The sequence below is a fragment of the Doryrhamphus excisus genome, linkage group LG16, assembly GCF_037039965.1.
Source record: "Doryrhamphus excisus strain RoL-2023G ecotype Guam linkage group LG16, RoL_Dexc_Guam_v1.1, whole genome shotgun sequence".
Lineage (NCBI taxonomy): Eukaryota > Metazoa > Chordata > Actinopteri > Syngnathiformes > Syngnathidae > Doryrhamphus > Doryrhamphus excisus.
This window is the reverse complement of record NC_136372.1, coordinates 14,443,638-14,459,807: the sequence shown is the minus strand read 5'-3', so window position 1 is coordinate 14,459,807 and position 16,170 is coordinate 14,443,638. Positions and strand designations below refer to the sequence as shown.

Genomic DNA, 16,170 nt, shown 5'->3' with positions numbered 1-16,170 from the left:
TGTTTGTTTTTCAACACCACGGCCAGCTTTACGGCACTTGGTTAGTTTAAACCCAAATCTATTTTTTACTTCTAATTTTTGCGTGTGCCTAGCCAGTTTTCTATTTGTTTGTTTTTTCAACACCACTGCCAGCTTTACAGCACTTGGTTAGTTTAAACCTAAATCTATTTTTACTTACACTTTTTTGCATCTCCCTAGCCAGTTTTCTAATTGCTTGTTTTTCGACACCACGGCCAGCTTTACGGCACTTGGTTAGTTTAAACCCAAATCTGTTTTTTACTTCTACTTTTTTGCGTCTCTCTAGACAGTTTTCTATTTGTTTGTTTTTCAACACCACGGCCAGCTTTACGGCACTTAAGGTGGCGCCCACGTGCTCCCATTTAACCAAATGAGTATCTCATCATTGAGGAGGTTTTTGCGGTTTGGCTGAGAAACTAAAGTAAACTTCGGCACGCCAGAACGAAATTAAAACCATGTTTTGTTGTGTGAACATACTACCGGCTCCACTACAGGTAGTAAACTACTTCATTAAGTTAATTACCGTAATTTCTTGTAATGACATGAATTGAAAAGCCACCGCATTGTTTACTTAACGTTGCACTAAGGGTGTAGCTACAAATTAATCGTATTTGTTGCATTAATGTTCATTTAATGGATATATTTTAGTAGTAAACGTGTTGATAACTTAATTACTTCCGTTTCAAAGCAAATAACTTGAAAAGCCATGTAATTGTATTACTTCCGGTCACGTCAACATGCTAAAGCCTAACCATACTACCTGTGCAGTATGTCGCATTTTATTAGTCGCTTTAGTTTACATACAGGTTTATTTAATTAACACAATTCAAGCCACTGAATTAAAAAAAACATACACTATATCAATACGGTGGCTGAATAGAATCAGCAGTGGCCTAAACCTACCCCATTAGGTGTGCATGGGACTGTGCCTCCAGCAAGACATCACAGAGGACGACAAAAAGGCCAAACTGCAGAACTCCAAAATAGAGCAAGACCTTTCTGAACAGGCCAGGATGGAGACTAACATCGTCAAAATCCTTATGCTGGGTAAGCTTGAGGTGTATTGAATCTGTTGGTGGGGGCTAAAGGTTTTATTGTTGTTTTTAGGAGCCGCTGAGAGCGGGAAGAGCACACTCATCAAGCAGATCAAGATCATCCACAGTCATGGCTTCTCCAAACAAGAGCTCATCAGCTTCAAGGTGCATCTATTTCTTTGTTTTTTTTTTTTATATATATCATTTTTATTCACAAATGTGAAGGCAACTGTAATGTTTCCATCTTTCTGTGTCAACTTCTCTTGACAGCCTGCAGTCCTCGACAACCTTCTCACCTCCATGAAGTTTGTCCTCCGAGGAATGGGAATGCTGAGGATAAACCTGGCGAGCAAAAAGAACAAGGTGTGTTGATTTCACCTCACTGTGTCAACTTCCGTTTTCCCTGTTTGGTTGCAGTACCTTCTTGTAACACAAGATGTCGTCATTTAGCTCTGTGGTGTATGAAGGTTCATTTGTAGAATATTATATTAGATATAAGCACAACATGTTGGAATGTGTTTTCTGAATGCCTTATATGTGTATTTTTCTTCACTTGGCCATTTTTATGCTGGAGAATGCTTTTTGTAGGCAAAAAAAATGCTTAAATATGCACAGGCCTCAGAGTGAAGATGTGAAATTTGTAATCAATATAAAATAAAATATAGAAATATAACCACTGTCCTACATGTTGCTTTATTTACTATTAATACTAGTGGTAATTAGTATAAGGCATTTTTCTGAATTTTTTTTTCATCAGATTATTATTTTTTTGTGTTTTAGAGTCACGCCCGTGCCATCCTGTCCTGTCGTCGGTGTTTGGGGGACGACCACGAACTGCTTCCCTTTGTGGCTCACGCTTTCTGTGCACTTTGGGCAGACCTGGGGGTCCGAGCGGCTGCAGCAAGAGGTTTTGAGTTTGAGCTGAACGACTCTGCACTCTAGTGAGTATGATAGTTTCTTCCAGGGGGTGTAAAAGTCCTGGTATAGAAACCATTCCCTTACACACACTGTGATACGGCCTCCAAAGGTGAAATATTGGTGCGACAACACCTTATTGTGGTTATTATTACTTATACTGTGAGCAAGTCAGACCTGACATTTTTAAAGCTGCCGTTTATGGGTCAGTTTAAAAAGAAAGTGGTTGCTAAATATTCATCTTTCAAGCCAAAAAGGACAAGCTATACTGTGCAAAGAGTTGTCAAGGCTATAATATGGAAATTACTTATGATATCCAATATGTCAGCTATTTATTTATCATAATGCATTAAATGTAATGCAGTAATTCCTTGTTTATTCCGGTAAATTGGTTCCAGACTTGATCGTGATAAGTGAATTTTGTAGGGTTGAATAGTAATTCCTTATTTATAAATGGAACGTTTTGGTAGAGCGTAGAAAACCCATTTACAACCTTTTATATGCAGTTTTAAACATTAGAGCCCTCTGGACATGAAATAACAGCCCTATAGTCACCTTTACACTTGTATCCCAATAATAGTAGGATGACAAATGAAAAGGAAGACATAAGATGTTCATACTCACATTCATACCTATGGATGTGATAAAAAAAGCACATTTTCAGCAAATACGAAAAATGTGTATTACCACAAGTTAAAAAAAATGCTAATATTGCAAAAAAAAGTAAAGAAAAATTGGTAATTTTATGAGGAAAAAATCAGAATATTCCAAGGAGAATTTACATTGACAACTAATTACAAGACAAAAAGCAACTTTATTCCTGGATTTTTTTTTCTAACAATAAAATAATGAGAAAAAAATATCTCGAAAATTTAGCACTTTTTCTCCTGATTTCACAATTTTTGTCCTACCTTTTACCTTGAACTTGAACCAATCACAGGGCACATATAGACAAACAACCATTCACACTCACATTCATACCTATGGATGTGATAAAAACACATTTTCAGCAAATACGGAAAATTTGTATTACCATAAGTAAAAAAAAAAAAAAGAGAGAAAAAAATGCTAATATTGCAACAAAAAAAGTAAAGAAAAATTGGTAATTTTATGAGGAAAAAATCTACTAACAACTAACTACAAGACAAAAAGCAACTTTATTCCTGGAATTTTTTTTCTAAAAATAAATAAAATTTAAAAAATCTCGAAAATTTAGCACTTTTTCACCTGATTTCACAATTTTTGTCCTACCTTTCACCCTGAACTGGTGGCCAGCCAATCACAGGGTACATATAGACAAAAAACCATTCACACTCACATTCATACCTATGGACAATTTGGAGTCGCCAATTAACCTAGCATGTTTTTGGAATGTGGGAGGAAACCGGAGTACCCGGAGAAAAACCACGCATGCACGGGGAGAACATGCAAACTCCACACAGAGATAGCCTAGGGTGGAATTGAACCCTGGTCTCGTATTTTCCTTTCATTAAAAATATTGACGAAGCATAATAAGGAATTTACTTTGCATTACTGGAGGTAATATCCGGTTTACATGTGCCCAGACTGTGATGATGTGTCATTTCCATTATTGGAACTGGGAGGATGATACCAAAGCTAATCTAGCAGTCTTCAGTCTGCGGGGGCTCCACAACAATTTCTCCCCTGGAAATTGTTGAATCCGACAATGTCGTGACACCCTCGACTTGACAAGGAGCCGAGCGTGTACCTCTTTGTGCAAGAGGAAATGTGGGACATTAGCTTTGTCGTGGACTGCCATCTGTACACGGGAATTACACTGCCTGGCCAAAAGGTCTCGCTCTTACACACACACACACACACACACACACACACACACACACACACACACTTGCTTTGATTCCAACATGTCTGCTATGGCATCCTTTTATGAAGGATTCTGGGCTGTCACATTTTATTTTTCTGATCTCTCTAAAAATCATATTTAGGTCGTAAACCGGTTTTCTAAGCTATAACTGCGATAATATTCCATTTCTAAACAAGGAATGGAACCGATTCACCAGTTGATAACCACCACTCTAAACTACGTCAGAGTTTCATGTCTATCTTCTCTAATGTGTTTTCGCCGCCCGGTGATATTGTGATGCTTTCTCCGCTCAGCTTCTTCGAGAACATAAGTCGAATCATCGCTCCCAACTACGTCCCCACTGAGAGAGATGTTCTCCGAGTGAGAGTAAGGACCTGCGGAATCATGGAGACGCAGTTCCAAGTTAATGATGTCATATTCCGGTAAGGTTCTGAGAAGATGTATCGATTAATTGGTGGCTTGACTTGCTGTTGTAGCAGGAACATCCATTTTCTATTCCACTTATCCTCATCTGGAGCCTATCCCAGCTGGCAGTGGGCGATATCACTCTACACCCCTGGAGTGATTAAGTTACTGATAAAGTTGTTACGATAACAATATAGGAAGACGTTTTACAAAACAGCTGCACGGCGGTCGAGTGGCTAGCGTGCAGGCCACACAGCTAGGAGACCCCTGTTCGATTCCACCCTCTGCTATCTCTGTGTGGAGTTGGAATGTTCTCCCCGTGCATGCAATGTTTTCTCCGGGTACTCCGGTTTCCTCCCACATTCCAAAAACATGCTAGGTTAATTAGCGACTCCAAATTGTCCATAGGTATGAATGTGAGTGTGAATGGTTGTTTGTCTATATGTGCCCTGTGATTGGCTGGCCACCAGTCCAGGGTGAAAGGTAGGACAAAAATTGTGAAATCAGGTGAAAAAGTGCTAAATTTTTCAAGATGTTTAAAAATTAATTTATTTTTAGAAAAAAAATTCCAGGGATAAAGTTGCTTTTTGTCTTGTAATTAGTTGTGTCAATGTAAATTCTCCTTGGAATATTCAAATTTTTCCTCATAAAATTAAATTTTTTTCTTTACTTTTTTTTTTGTTGTTGCAATATTAGCATTTTTTTCTTTTTTTCCCCACATGTGGTGAAAATGTGTTTTTATCACATTCAAACTTTTTGTCCATAGGCATAGGTATGAATGTGAGTGTGAATGGTTGTCTACGTATATGTGCCCTCTCGCCCAAAGACAGCTGGGATAGGCTTCAGCACCCCCGCGACCCTCGTGAGGATAAGTGGTAAAAAATGAATGAATGTGCACTTGGGGGAAGGGGGCAAAACAGGAATAATTCTATTACATTTTCCATACAAAGTACAACAATGAATCTTGCACACAAGAAAACTAAAATAAAGTAAAATTATTCCAACAACATGCATGCTAGATTAATTTCCGACTCCAAATTGTCCATTGGTATGAATGTGAGTGTGAATGGTTGTTTGTCTATATGTGCCCTGTGATTGGCTGGCCACCAGTCCAGAGTGTACCCCGCCTCAAGCCCCAAGACAACTGGGATAGGCTCCAGCACCGCGACCCTCGTGAGAATAAGCGATAGAAAATGAATGAATTTATAAAACCAGCAGCAGAAACTAGGAAAAAAGGCCGTAATTGTAATATAACGAAAAACAATATTATTAAAGAAAAAATACGTTTAAATACACACTTCCAACGGAAGTCACGGATAAACAGTAACTCCGGTCATAAATCCGCCAAATGGAAGCGGAACGTACAATAATGTAACATCCTGTCGTGTTCACATAGTCTACACTAGAGAGGACATCTTGGACTGCTGCTCTGCTGTTGACAACTTGCTGATGTCACATGTCGATTAGAAGGCTCATTCGTTCTAGCTTGACGCTCGACCCGCTGGATAAACGCCCTGCAAGGTGCTTTGACCCGAAAGGAAACCATTACAGACATTATCTTTTTTTTTTAAGTTGTTCAGCCATCTTGCCAGAGAAATGTAAAAAGTGGTGACATAAACGCTGCTAGGCATCGTGGATAGTTTAATTTATTAATAATGCTGTGGTACAGTGAACCCCTATAATATAAACAATTATCGCTTTTAACAGCTTGTACGATGTTTGCGGGCAGCGGAGCGAGAGGAGAAGGTGGCTGAGCTGTTTTGACTGCATCCAAGTCGTGCTGTTCCTCGTGGCCCTGAGCAGTTACGACATGTCGCTCCCGGAAGAGCCGACAGTGGTACGTTGTGATAAAAAAAAAAAAAGATACCGCCATCAGTCGACTGGCGAGCAAACTGTTACTTGCATCCACTCACGTTTTTTTTTTGTTTCTCCCACCACTCCTGGAAACGTCTAAGAATCGGCTGCAGGAAAGTCTGGAGTTTTTCACATCGGTCTGCGCTAACCCCGTCTTCAAGAGCACCTCAGTGGTAGGTTGGGTTGGGGGGGGGGGGGGGGGGGGGTTGGGAGTTTGGAGACACTTTTCATATTATTTAATGGTAATGGTTTTATTTCATTTGAACATGCATCAGATTACAATTGAATGCATCCCATAATCAGTTCACAGTTCCACATGTCCAAAAGGAGTAGGAAGAAGCAAAGCTTATTAAATCCTACCCCTCCATCTGGTACTTTTACAATCAGTAACTGTTACATTTGTTCACTTCCTGCTTTCATAATATAATTTAAGTTTTTTTTTAATTCATTTTTATTTAGTTTTATTTTTACTTTTTAAATTTTTAATTTTTTTTTTTTTTTTTTGTCACATACAGAAGTAGTACGAGGTGATATGACCATCCATCTGCTACTTTTACAATCAGTAACTGTTACATTTGTTCACTTCCTGCTTTCATAATATAATTTCAGTTTTTTTAATTCATTTTTATTTTTACTTTTTACATTTTTTAAATTTTTAATTATTTTTATTTTTTTTGTCACATACAGAAGTAGTACGAGGTGATATGACCATCCATCTGCTACTTTTACAATCAGTAACTGTTACATTTGTTCACTTCCTGCTTTCATAATACAGTTTAAGTTTTTTTTTTTTTTTTTTTTCAAAATAATGTACCGAAGTACAAGGTGATATGACCATCCAATGACATAATGTGTACCATAGTAAGTGTCAATATAGTGATATATATAGCACATCATGACTGGTTCAAGACTCTTCATCCTTGTATTTAGCAAACATCAACTGCTTGTATTGTTTCTTGAATTGGCTCATCGTTGTGCATTGTTTGAGTTCCTTACTCAATCCATTCCATAGTTTGATTCCACATACTGAAATGCTATGGCTTTTTAACGTAGTCCTAGCATATAAGTGTTTAAAATGTAGTTCTTCCCTGAGATCATATTTCTCCTCTCTTGTAGAGAAGTTTTGGATGACATTTTTAGGTAATTGGTTATTTTTAGCCTTATGCATTATTTTAGCTGTTTGAAGATGAACTATATCAGCAAGTTGAAGTATTTGTGATTTTAGAAACAAGGAGTTAGTATGTTCTCTGTAGGCGGCATTATGAATTATCCTTACTGGCCTTTTTTGCAGTACATTTAGCGATTGAAGATTGCTTTTATCGTTATTACCTCATATTTCCACACAATAAGTAAGATATGGTAGAACCAGAGAGCAATAAAGAGTGTGGAGTGAATGACAACACTTTTGACAGACAGGGGAATATAAGTGTCATGGCGGCACTCCCATACGTACAACCTTAATGACTGGAATAAGTCACATTTTTTTAAAGTATACAAATACAATTTAAAAAAAAAAAATCATGTGGGGGGTGGGTCGACTGGCTCCATCTGGCCCACCCACAGTCGTACATTTTAAGAATCCTTTGTGTGCGGGTTTTGTTTGTAGCCCTCCAAATTATCGTAACGCTTGTTGGTTCCTGATTGGGACCATGATTGCATTCTGACGTGTTTTTAATTTGCAGCTGAGAGCTGGTGATTTTCTGTTAAGTGTGCTGGCTGGCAGCTATTTCTAACCCCCCCCCCCCCACCCTCCCTTCCCAAATGAACATTTGTACAACAATTTACGCAAGTGCGAGTGACTCACTCTCTCCGTGTGCGGGTTTGGATGACTGACTGTTGCCATGCAGCCTTTTCAAGTGACTTTATGCTTTTATTTTGTAGGGATATTAGGATAATAATGACAATGTAAGTCTGAAGAATCTACCTTTTTAGAGATGGAAAAAGTAATTAACACAGATTATATTTAAATTACTTGAATATCTGCTGCATATAGATCATATAATAAGCTTAAACAAGTGAATGGGGACTGGGGCTCTTCCCCAAACTTCACATGCATATTTCTCAATGATTCCTCCACCTCCAGATTCTGTTCATGAACAAAACAGACCTTTTCCAAGAGAAGATCCTCCATTCCGGAAGACACCTGAGACTGTACATGGCCAGTTTTAAAGGTACGCTTGGAGACTGAGACCACAAACGTAATAACTGCCCACAAACGTAATACAAATCTGCAGCTTTGAATGTAATAATATCGCAAATGTAATAAATTTCCCACAAACTTAATAAAATGTGCCCACTGTAAACATAATACTGAATTTCCTGCAAAGGTAATAGTAATTACCTTTGCAGGAAATTATGACATATGTGGGAAAGTGAAAATCTGTTAACTTCCCACAAATGTAATATGAGACAAAATAATGATGTTTTGGGTTGTTGTTGTTTTTCTTTCTTCTTTTAATGAAGGAGAAGGTGTAGATGTCATTTTGCGGATTTTAACAGCATAATTCTTTTTTTTTCTTTTGTGGAAAAAATATTATTCAAAGAGTATCATTTGAATACATTAAAGGAATCTAATTATTAAATCTAATTATAATTTATTTTAAATGAAAAAAGATAATTGAAATTGTTTTAATAAAATTATTGTTACTATTATTATAATTTTTTCTTTTGGGCGGCACAGTGGGCGAGTGGTTAGTGCGCAGACCTCACAGCTAAGAGACCAGGGTTCAATTCCACCCTCGGCCATCTCTGTGTGGAGTTTGCATGTTCTCCTCGTGCATGCGTGGGTTTTCTCCTCGTGCTCCAGTTTCCTCCCACATTCCAAAAACATGCTAGGTTAATTGGCGACTCCAAATTAATGATCAGTTCACAGTTCCACATGTCCAAAAGGAGTAGGAAGAAGCAAAGCTTATTAAATCCTACCCCTCCATCTGGTACTTTTACAATCAGTAACTGTTACATTTGTTCACTTCCTGCTTTCCATAATACAGTTAGTTTTTTTTTTTAATAATGCGCCTCGTACCGAAGTACGAGGTGATATGACCATACAATGACATAATGGGTACCATAGTAAGTGTGCACACAATAAAACTAAAATAAAGTAAAATTATTCCAACAACATGCATGCTAGGTTAATTGGCGACTCCAAATTGTCCATAGGTAGGAATGTGAGTGTGAATGGTTGTTTGCCTATATGTGCCCTGCGATTGGCTGGCGACCAGTCCAGGGTGTACCCCGCCTCTCGCCCCAAAGACAGCTGGGATAGCCCCCCCCCCCCCCCACGACCCTCGTGAGGAAAAGTGGTAGAAAATGAATGATTTCTTTTGATTATTTCTTCCCCATATACACACAAAATCACACATACAATAATATACTGTAACTAAAACGTTTGCAGTGGGCAAATTTTATTAAGTTTGTGGGAAATTTATTCAATTTTCGGGATTGTTACATTCAAAGCTGGAGATTTGTATTACGTTTGTGGGCAGTTATTACGTTTGCGGATGTAACAGAGAGAAACATGGCATGTTTACCTTTGCAGTAACATTTTGAATAAGTTCATATTTGGGCTTCTACCGACACTTGGAATGGAACCTTGGTTAGCGTTATGAATCAGTTGGAGTGTTAGAGTAGGATTTTGCTCCAAACGCTCATAACATAATAGAAAATCGATGTCACTTGCTGAGCACTTGAATGAAGAGCTACCTTTTCTGTCTGAATGATGCTCTCATTGTTCATGTTCATCTGACTGGATCTGTCTCTCGTATCCACGCCTCAAACCCCAGGAGCTGATGCCGATGTGGACGCCGCAGCTCAGCACATCACTTCCATGTTCACAGCTTCCAACGGCAGAGTCAACCAGCCCGTGTTCCACCACTACACCACAGCCACGGACACCGCCAGCGTCCGGGCAGTCTTTCAGATGCTCATCGACCAAATCATTAGGAAGAACCTCGCAGATGCTCAGCTACTCTGATTTTAAATAACACAAGTTCAACTGCTATGTTTTCAATCATTTTTAAATAAAATATTTATTTGTTAATAATGACTTTTGGATCAAAAATAGGACTGAGGTCACTTAATTTGATTTATTTTTCTGCAGCACAAAATTGAGACATAAAAAAAAAAAACCATAAGACACAAAATGTGTGGTTGGCTGATGCCGCTCAGTAGTCTGCACAGTCTGACAAATCCACAGAAAGAAAGATGTCCGCTTTGCACTTCAGTGCTGCCTTGTCGCCGGGGAAGAGCTCACAACTTGGCAGGTTGGGCGTGATGTCTGTGATACAGATGGCCTGTTTCATGAGGAATACATTACAATTTAGTCATTTGGCATGCTTTTTTTAATTTAAAAAAAATATATTTTCACTACATTAGTACAGGCTTGTTAAACTGGGATTGACATTAGACCATCCCATAAATTCTAACGTTTCAATTTCTTAACCTTAAAGCATGTTTAATGACTAGTGTTTTTGCAGTACACATTGAAAAACACTAGTTTTGAACATAAAGGATCTTTGAATGTTTTTTTTTTCCAGTAGGTCCTTAAAAGCAACAGAGTGGTCCGGTGTTCATTTGTGAAGGAAAAAGGTAAACAAAGTCTTGCATTAATATACTGTATAAAAAAATAACCGTCCAAGCTGGCTTTATGTAATATTTTTAAGTCAATGTTATACATGCACTATTCTGGTAGTGTATATAATTATAATTTATAAAAATCCACGTTTTGAAAAATTAATATAAAATTGTAAGATCATTTAAAAAATTAAGAACAATTTAAATTATAGATTTTTTTCCAGTAGGTCCTTAAAAGCAACAGAGTGGTCCTGTGTTCATTTATGAAGGAAAAAGGTAAACAAAGTATTAAATTAATATACTGTATCAAAAAATAACCGTCCAAGCTGGCTTTATGTAATATTTTGATGTCAATGTTGTACATGCACTATTCTGGTAGTGTATATAATTATAATTCATAAAAATGCACGTTTTGAAAAATTAATATAATATTGTAAAATCATTTTAAAAAATGAAGAAAAAATTAAATTATAGACAAACCATTGTCTTCAGGTTAAAACGCTGCGGTTTGTTTGCAGACGTCTCCATTTCGGCTCTCTTGATGTACGGTGACCTCCGGATACCGGACAGCAAGCCGGACGCCCTGCCCACCGAGTAGTAGCTTGGACCGGCCACCTGCTTGTACCACGCCTCCGTGGGGCAGCGGACCACCAGGGCGGAGATGACTGCTATGGGGAACAGAAGGTTCGCCGTCATGTCGTCGTCGTTGATGTTGTTGTTGTTGTTGTTGTTGCCACTCGGGACTTTGTGAGCTTCCTGTGAGCACTTTAGCCTTCTTATAAACCCCTCGTGACCGTGTTTCGTCTGTACACACTGTCCCACGGTGGCCAATTTACACACATCTCTGCAAAGAAATGACACCTAAGTACATCCGGAGATCCTTTTTCGGAGTTCCGGGTACCCAATTCGCCGCCGTCAAATATAAAAATAGGAGTCATATTTGTACGTTCTAAAAATGTCTTGTACAACGTCCATAATGCATTATATAGCTAATACTACTAGTCCCAGAATGCATTGCTCTACTCACCCGCCCGCCACTACAATATGTAAATACCTAATTCCAGTTTAAAAGAAGTAATTCAATGACACATAAGGAGCCGGTCTTTAGTTGCGTAGTAAATATGGGATTTTTGGCTCTTTGAGGGGAGTCGGATATTGGTGAGCAGTTCCTTTCAAAGAGCCGTTCAAAAACTGGCTCATTTGGCTCAATTTTTATATTTATTAAGTTTTAAGTTTTTATCTTGGAAATAATCACTGGGAGCAATTAATTTAGATATTCCAACAAAATATGAGTTTGAATTATTCTGAAATAGTGACTGTAACATTTTAAAGTCTGATCTGGATTCATTGTAAATATTCCACAGGGTGATTGATACACCGCTGCTGCTGCTGCTGCGACTCGGTTCCCATTGTTCATGTTAATGAGCCGTTCAAAAGAATATGAGTTTGAATTATTCTGAAATAGTCATTTTAACCTTTTAAAGTCTGATCTGGATTCATTGTAAATAGTCCACAGAGTGGTGTTACACCGTTGGTGCTGCTGCTGCGACTCGGTTCCCATCGTTCATGTTAATGAGCCGTTCAAAAGAACCGGTTCGTTCGTGAACGTCAAAACACACCTGTTAGCACATTTAGCTATTCTGATGACACAGCACATAATTATGAATTTTATTACATTTGGGGGGGGGGGGGGGGCGACACCTTTTCCAGTCACAATTTAGTCACGCCCCTGGTTGAGGAGAGTTCCATATCAAACGCCCATTTCTGTGAAAACGCAAGTGAAAGTATAACCTATCCCACAGCCTCTCTGGGAAATACCATAATCCATTGCAGCTGACTGAGGAACGGACGTGTACTTGCGGTGCAGGTAAAATAAATATTATAAGTTAAATATTGAAATAATACATTTAATTATTCCCAAGGGTGTCTATTTCGAGAGCAAAGTCGACTGAATTGTTGCTAGCTTACAGTGCTGCAAGAACAGTTTTGCTAAAACGTTTCGTCAGTTGTCGCCAGGCGTTACTAAGCTCCTACTGAAAGCTCTAAAAGTGGAGTGACATGCTTGGTGACATGTCACATTATTATTATTATTATTATTAAAATAAAGGCGGCCATTTATTCCCGCTCAAGCTTGCTCGTGCTGGAAGAGTTCTTCCAAACCGGAAGTGACACGCCTTGTCGAAATATATACAACATTCAAGCTAGGACTCCTGTCAGCGTTGTTTATAATCTGAAACCAACTAAATTAATTTTATTATTTTCTTCCCAGCATATAATATAGGGTTTGCTGTTGTTGCAAGTGTAATTGTGTCAATATCAATAATCTTTATACTAAATACTGTATTTATATAAGGTTACTGGTAGAAATGGGATTTATGGCTCTTTTAGGGTGAGTCGTTCCTTTCGAAGAGCCCTTCAAAAAGAAATGACTTATTTGGCTCATTTTTTAAAATTAAGTTTTGAGAATCCAGCCTTAACTTTTATCTTTGAAATAGATATCCCACCAATATGAGTTAGAATTGTTCTGAAATATTGATTATAATCTTGACATGTGTGAATTAAATTTGAAGTTTGATCGGGATTCATTGTAAATGTTCCACAGGGTGGCGCCATATCATTGTGCTTTGACAGTAACGTGTCTATTTTGAATTACCCTTTGTACCATACTGTGTATGGGTGTAAAACATGAATTTGGACACGTGTAAACATTCAAAAAACAAAACAATGATTTTTTAACGGCGTTTTTTTCAGTAACGGGTAATCTAACTAATTACTTTTACTGTCAGCATAACGCCGTTACCATTTTCGACTGCACGTTACTGAAGCCGCCTAAAAATATAAAATAATAATCAAGGTCAATAGTTACTTTTACTGGTAACAAGTTACTTTTGTAGTGGAGTAACTCAGTTACTTTTTGAAAAGTAACTATAAAAAAGGATTACGCTAAAGACAATTCAGCCGAAGTCAAGTCACCATAATAAAAACCCCAGTTCAGTTTCAGTTTTGCAAAATGGAAAGAGAAAAAAAATGTCTGCCTGGTTGGAACCAGGGTGAGTCATTTCATTTGATGAAATCTGTATTTGTATTTATTTTGTTTTTTTTTATACTGAAGTCTTAAAGATGAAGTGTTCAAGTTGTGGCCACATTTGTCGGAAGACGGACAAGTTCTGCAGCGACTGTGGCACAAAGTTGTCTCTCCAGTCTGCCGACAGCCAAGGTAAGGGGCATTCTGCTCACATCAGGGGTGGGCAAACTACAGCCCAGGGGCCACATGCGGCGCGCTAAGCGTTTGAATCCGGCCCGCCAGTTGCTTCCAAAGTATTTAAACCTTTAACATACAAGCTGGCAACATGACTTTCAAGTAGTCAAAGTCATGTTGTAGTCAGGGATGTTCTATATACTCTTTAATAGTCAGTGTTTTATTGTAATTCTATTTCGTTATTTGATGGTGTCTAATGTTTAAAGTGCTCCTGAAAAAAAGGGGACAGAATGTATGACACTTTTACGGATAAATTATTCATGGTGGACTCTTAGAATTACAAACGTGAAACAGTTGACATGTATCAAATATATAATCTGGCACCTGCACAATTTTGTTAACTGAATGCGGGCCACGAGTCAAAAAGTTTGCCCAATCCTGGCTCACATAGTATGATCCAGATTTGCACAATTTGATAATATTGACTTCACATGTGTAAGTTATAAGCCTGGACTACTCTTATGTAAGCCTCACAAAGCTATACTGTATTTATAGTGTATAGAGCCACAAATGCAAGGCAGTGTTGAGTTCATTTTGTTGCATTGACACTTCCTCGATCATCGCCAAGAACTTTGAACCTCCTTGTTTCATCCACATGAAGGAAACGAACCCAAGTCCTTGGTGGCAGATATGGAAGAAAGAACTGGTAAATCACAGCAACTCACCAACGAGTCCTCCATCGGGCCAGATGATGATAGAACTGGCAACTCCAAGAAAAAGGTGAAAACCATTTCTTTTCAAAAACAGTTTCCTTAAATAAATAAATAATTTCAAATATCCCCCTTATTAGGTACAACTGGTGAGAAACATTTCAATATTGAACAAAGCAAAATTTGTTCTCAAGCAGAAATCACTCCACACTCTTTATTGCTCTCTGGTTCTACCATATCTAACTTATTGTGTGGAAATATGGGCTAATAAATATAAAAGCAATCTTCACTCGCTAAATATACTTCCAAAAAGGTCAATAAGGGGGGTGCTGGAGCCTATCCCAGCTGTCTTAGGGGCGAGAGGCGGGGTACACACTAGACTGGTGGCCAGCCAATCACAGGGCACATATAGACAAACAACCATTCACACTCACATTCATACCTATGGACAATTTGGAGTCGCCAATTAACCTAGCATGCATGTTGTTGGAATAATTTTACTTTATTTTAGTTTTATTGTGTGCGAGGTTCATTCACAGTTTTTGAAGTTTTTTGGAAAATGTTGTAATAGAAGTATTCCTGTTTTGCCCCCCCCCCTCCAAGTGCACATTCATTCATTTTCTACCGCTTATCCTCACAAGGGTTGCGGGGGGTGCTGGAGCCTATCCCAGCTGTCTTCAGGGCGAGAGGCGGGGTACACCCTGGCCTGGTGGCCAGCCAATCACAGGGCACATATAGTAGACAAACAACCATTCATACTCACATTCATACCTATGGACAATTTGGAGTTGCCAATTAACCTAGCATGCATGTTGTTGGAATAATTTTACTTTATTTTAGTTTTATTGTGTGCAAGACACATTTTTGTACTTTGTATGGAAAATGTTGTAATAGAATTATTCCTGTTCCTGTAGAACATTGAGGTGATTTGTATTATTTTTTGCTTTTGTAGAAAAAAAAGAAAAGTAAAAGCAAACAGAGTAAGCGTGGCATCTTCCCACCATCGGACAAAGAGCAATGCCTTTCCTCGGAAAGCGTCATGGATTCCCTTCAATCTGGGTTCCCATCACAAGAAAGCTTGTCAGCTTCCTCAGCCGATTTTCACAACATTCCTGCCCAGGATTCTAACATTCAGAGCGAAACGGCAGAGACAAGTCCAATGAAGAAATCTGAAGAACGTCTCACTGAAGAGTGCGATGCACAAAAACTGGGTCGGGATTCAGCGGTACCGACCCTGGACTCTACCTCCAAGGACAGCACCAGTTTGGATGCAATCACAGGGACCATGGCCAGCAGCAACACACCTCAAACCTCTAAAAGAGACAACTTGAAGGCCAAAAATACACAAGTCACCTCACCTAAAAAGGGGCAAAACCAGAAGCGGGCTGGTATTCAAGATGGCCCTCACACCCCTTTCAAGGTAACGCTTAAAGCACCGTGAATATAAGCGGTTAGGATCACATGATCTGTCTGTTTTTATTCCAAGGCATATGCTGAGAACATCGGCTCCAGCGTGGACGCGGTGGAGCACACCGAGATCCAGACGTCCGCTGCGCAATCCGCAGAGTCCAACCGGCGGCTTGAACTGCGGCACGAAAGGTTAGCAATTTTTCAGTC

At 38.7% G+C, this 16,170-nt stretch overlaps 3 protein-coding genes across 4 annotated transcripts in view; 2 read left to right on the top strand and 1 right to left on the bottom strand.

Annotated features, from left to right (window-relative positions):
* Positions 1 to 345: 345 nt before the first annotated feature.
* LOC131103679 (guanine nucleotide-binding protein G(o) subunit alpha-like) lies at positions 346 to 10,114 on the top strand. The gene is made up of 10 exons (XM_058050139.2): positions 346 to 512; positions 930 to 1,065; positions 1,126 to 1,217; positions 1,323 to 1,415; positions 1,833 to 1,993; positions 4,107 to 4,235; positions 5,926 to 6,055; positions 6,174 to 6,245; positions 8,156 to 8,243; positions 9,855 to 10,114. The coding sequence occupies exons 1-10, from the start codon at positions 474 to 476 to the stop codon at positions 10,043 to 10,045; spliced, it is 1,131 nt and encodes a 376-aa protein (XP_057906122.2). The 5' UTR covers positions 346 to 473; the 3' UTR covers positions 10,046 to 10,114.
* LOC131103389 (neuropeptide B-like) lies at positions 10,099 to 11,529 on the bottom strand. The gene is made up of 2 exons (XM_058049643.2): positions 11,125 to 11,529; positions 10,099 to 10,364 (listed from the first exon to the last, which is right to left on the bottom strand). The coding sequence occupies exons 1-2, from the start codon at positions 11,338 to 11,340 to the stop codon at positions 10,236 to 10,238; spliced, it is 345 nt and encodes a 114-aa protein (XP_057905626.1). The 5' UTR covers positions 11,341 to 11,529; the 3' UTR covers positions 10,099 to 10,235.
* Positions 11,530 to 12,399: 870 nt separating this feature from the next.
* The window catches only part of LOC131103174 (E3 ubiquitin-protein ligase rnf213-alpha), a 48,943-nt gene continuing 45,172 nt past the window's right edge, over positions 12,400 to 16,170 (top strand). For both annotated transcript variants that reach the window (XM_078797059.1, XM_078797058.1), the window contains exons 1-5: positions 12,400 to 12,511; positions 13,757 to 13,861; positions 14,505 to 14,623; positions 15,506 to 15,973; positions 16,040 to 16,152. In XM_078797059.1, the coding sequence (XP_078653185.1) occupies positions 13,765 to 13,861; positions 14,505 to 14,623; positions 15,506 to 15,973; positions 16,040 to 16,152 (797 nt within the window). In that variant the 5' untranslated portion in view covers positions 12,400 to 12,511; positions 13,757 to 13,764. The remainder of the gene's footprint in view (positions 12,512 to 13,756; positions 13,862 to 14,504; positions 14,624 to 15,505; positions 15,974 to 16,039; positions 16,153 to 16,170) is intronic.

What these genes read in the sequence shown, in the direction of transcription:
- LOC131103679 (XM_058050139.2), top strand. Translation starts at nt 474, where the DNA reads ATGTTTTGTTGTGTGAACATACTACCGGCTCCACTACAG. An exon ending in TGGCGAGCAAAAAGAACAAG is followed by an intron (nt 1,416 to 1,832) that starts GTGTGTTGATTT and finishes TTTGTGTTTTAG; the next exon opens with AGTCACGCCCGTGCCATCCT. An exon ending in GTACATGGCCAGTTTTAAAG is followed by an intron (nt 8,244 to 9,854) that starts GTACGCTTGGAG and finishes CTCAAACCCCAG; the next exon opens with GAGCTGATGCCGATGTGGAC.
- LOC131103389 (XM_058049643.2), bottom strand. Translation starts at nt 11,340, where the DNA reads ATGACGGCGAACCTTCTGTTCCCCATAGCAGTCATCTCCGCCCTGGTG. An exon ending in GTTTTAACCTGAAGACAATG is followed by an intron (nt 10,365 to 11,124) that starts GTTTGTCTATAA and finishes CTCATGAAACAG; the next exon opens with GCCATCTGTATCACAGACAT.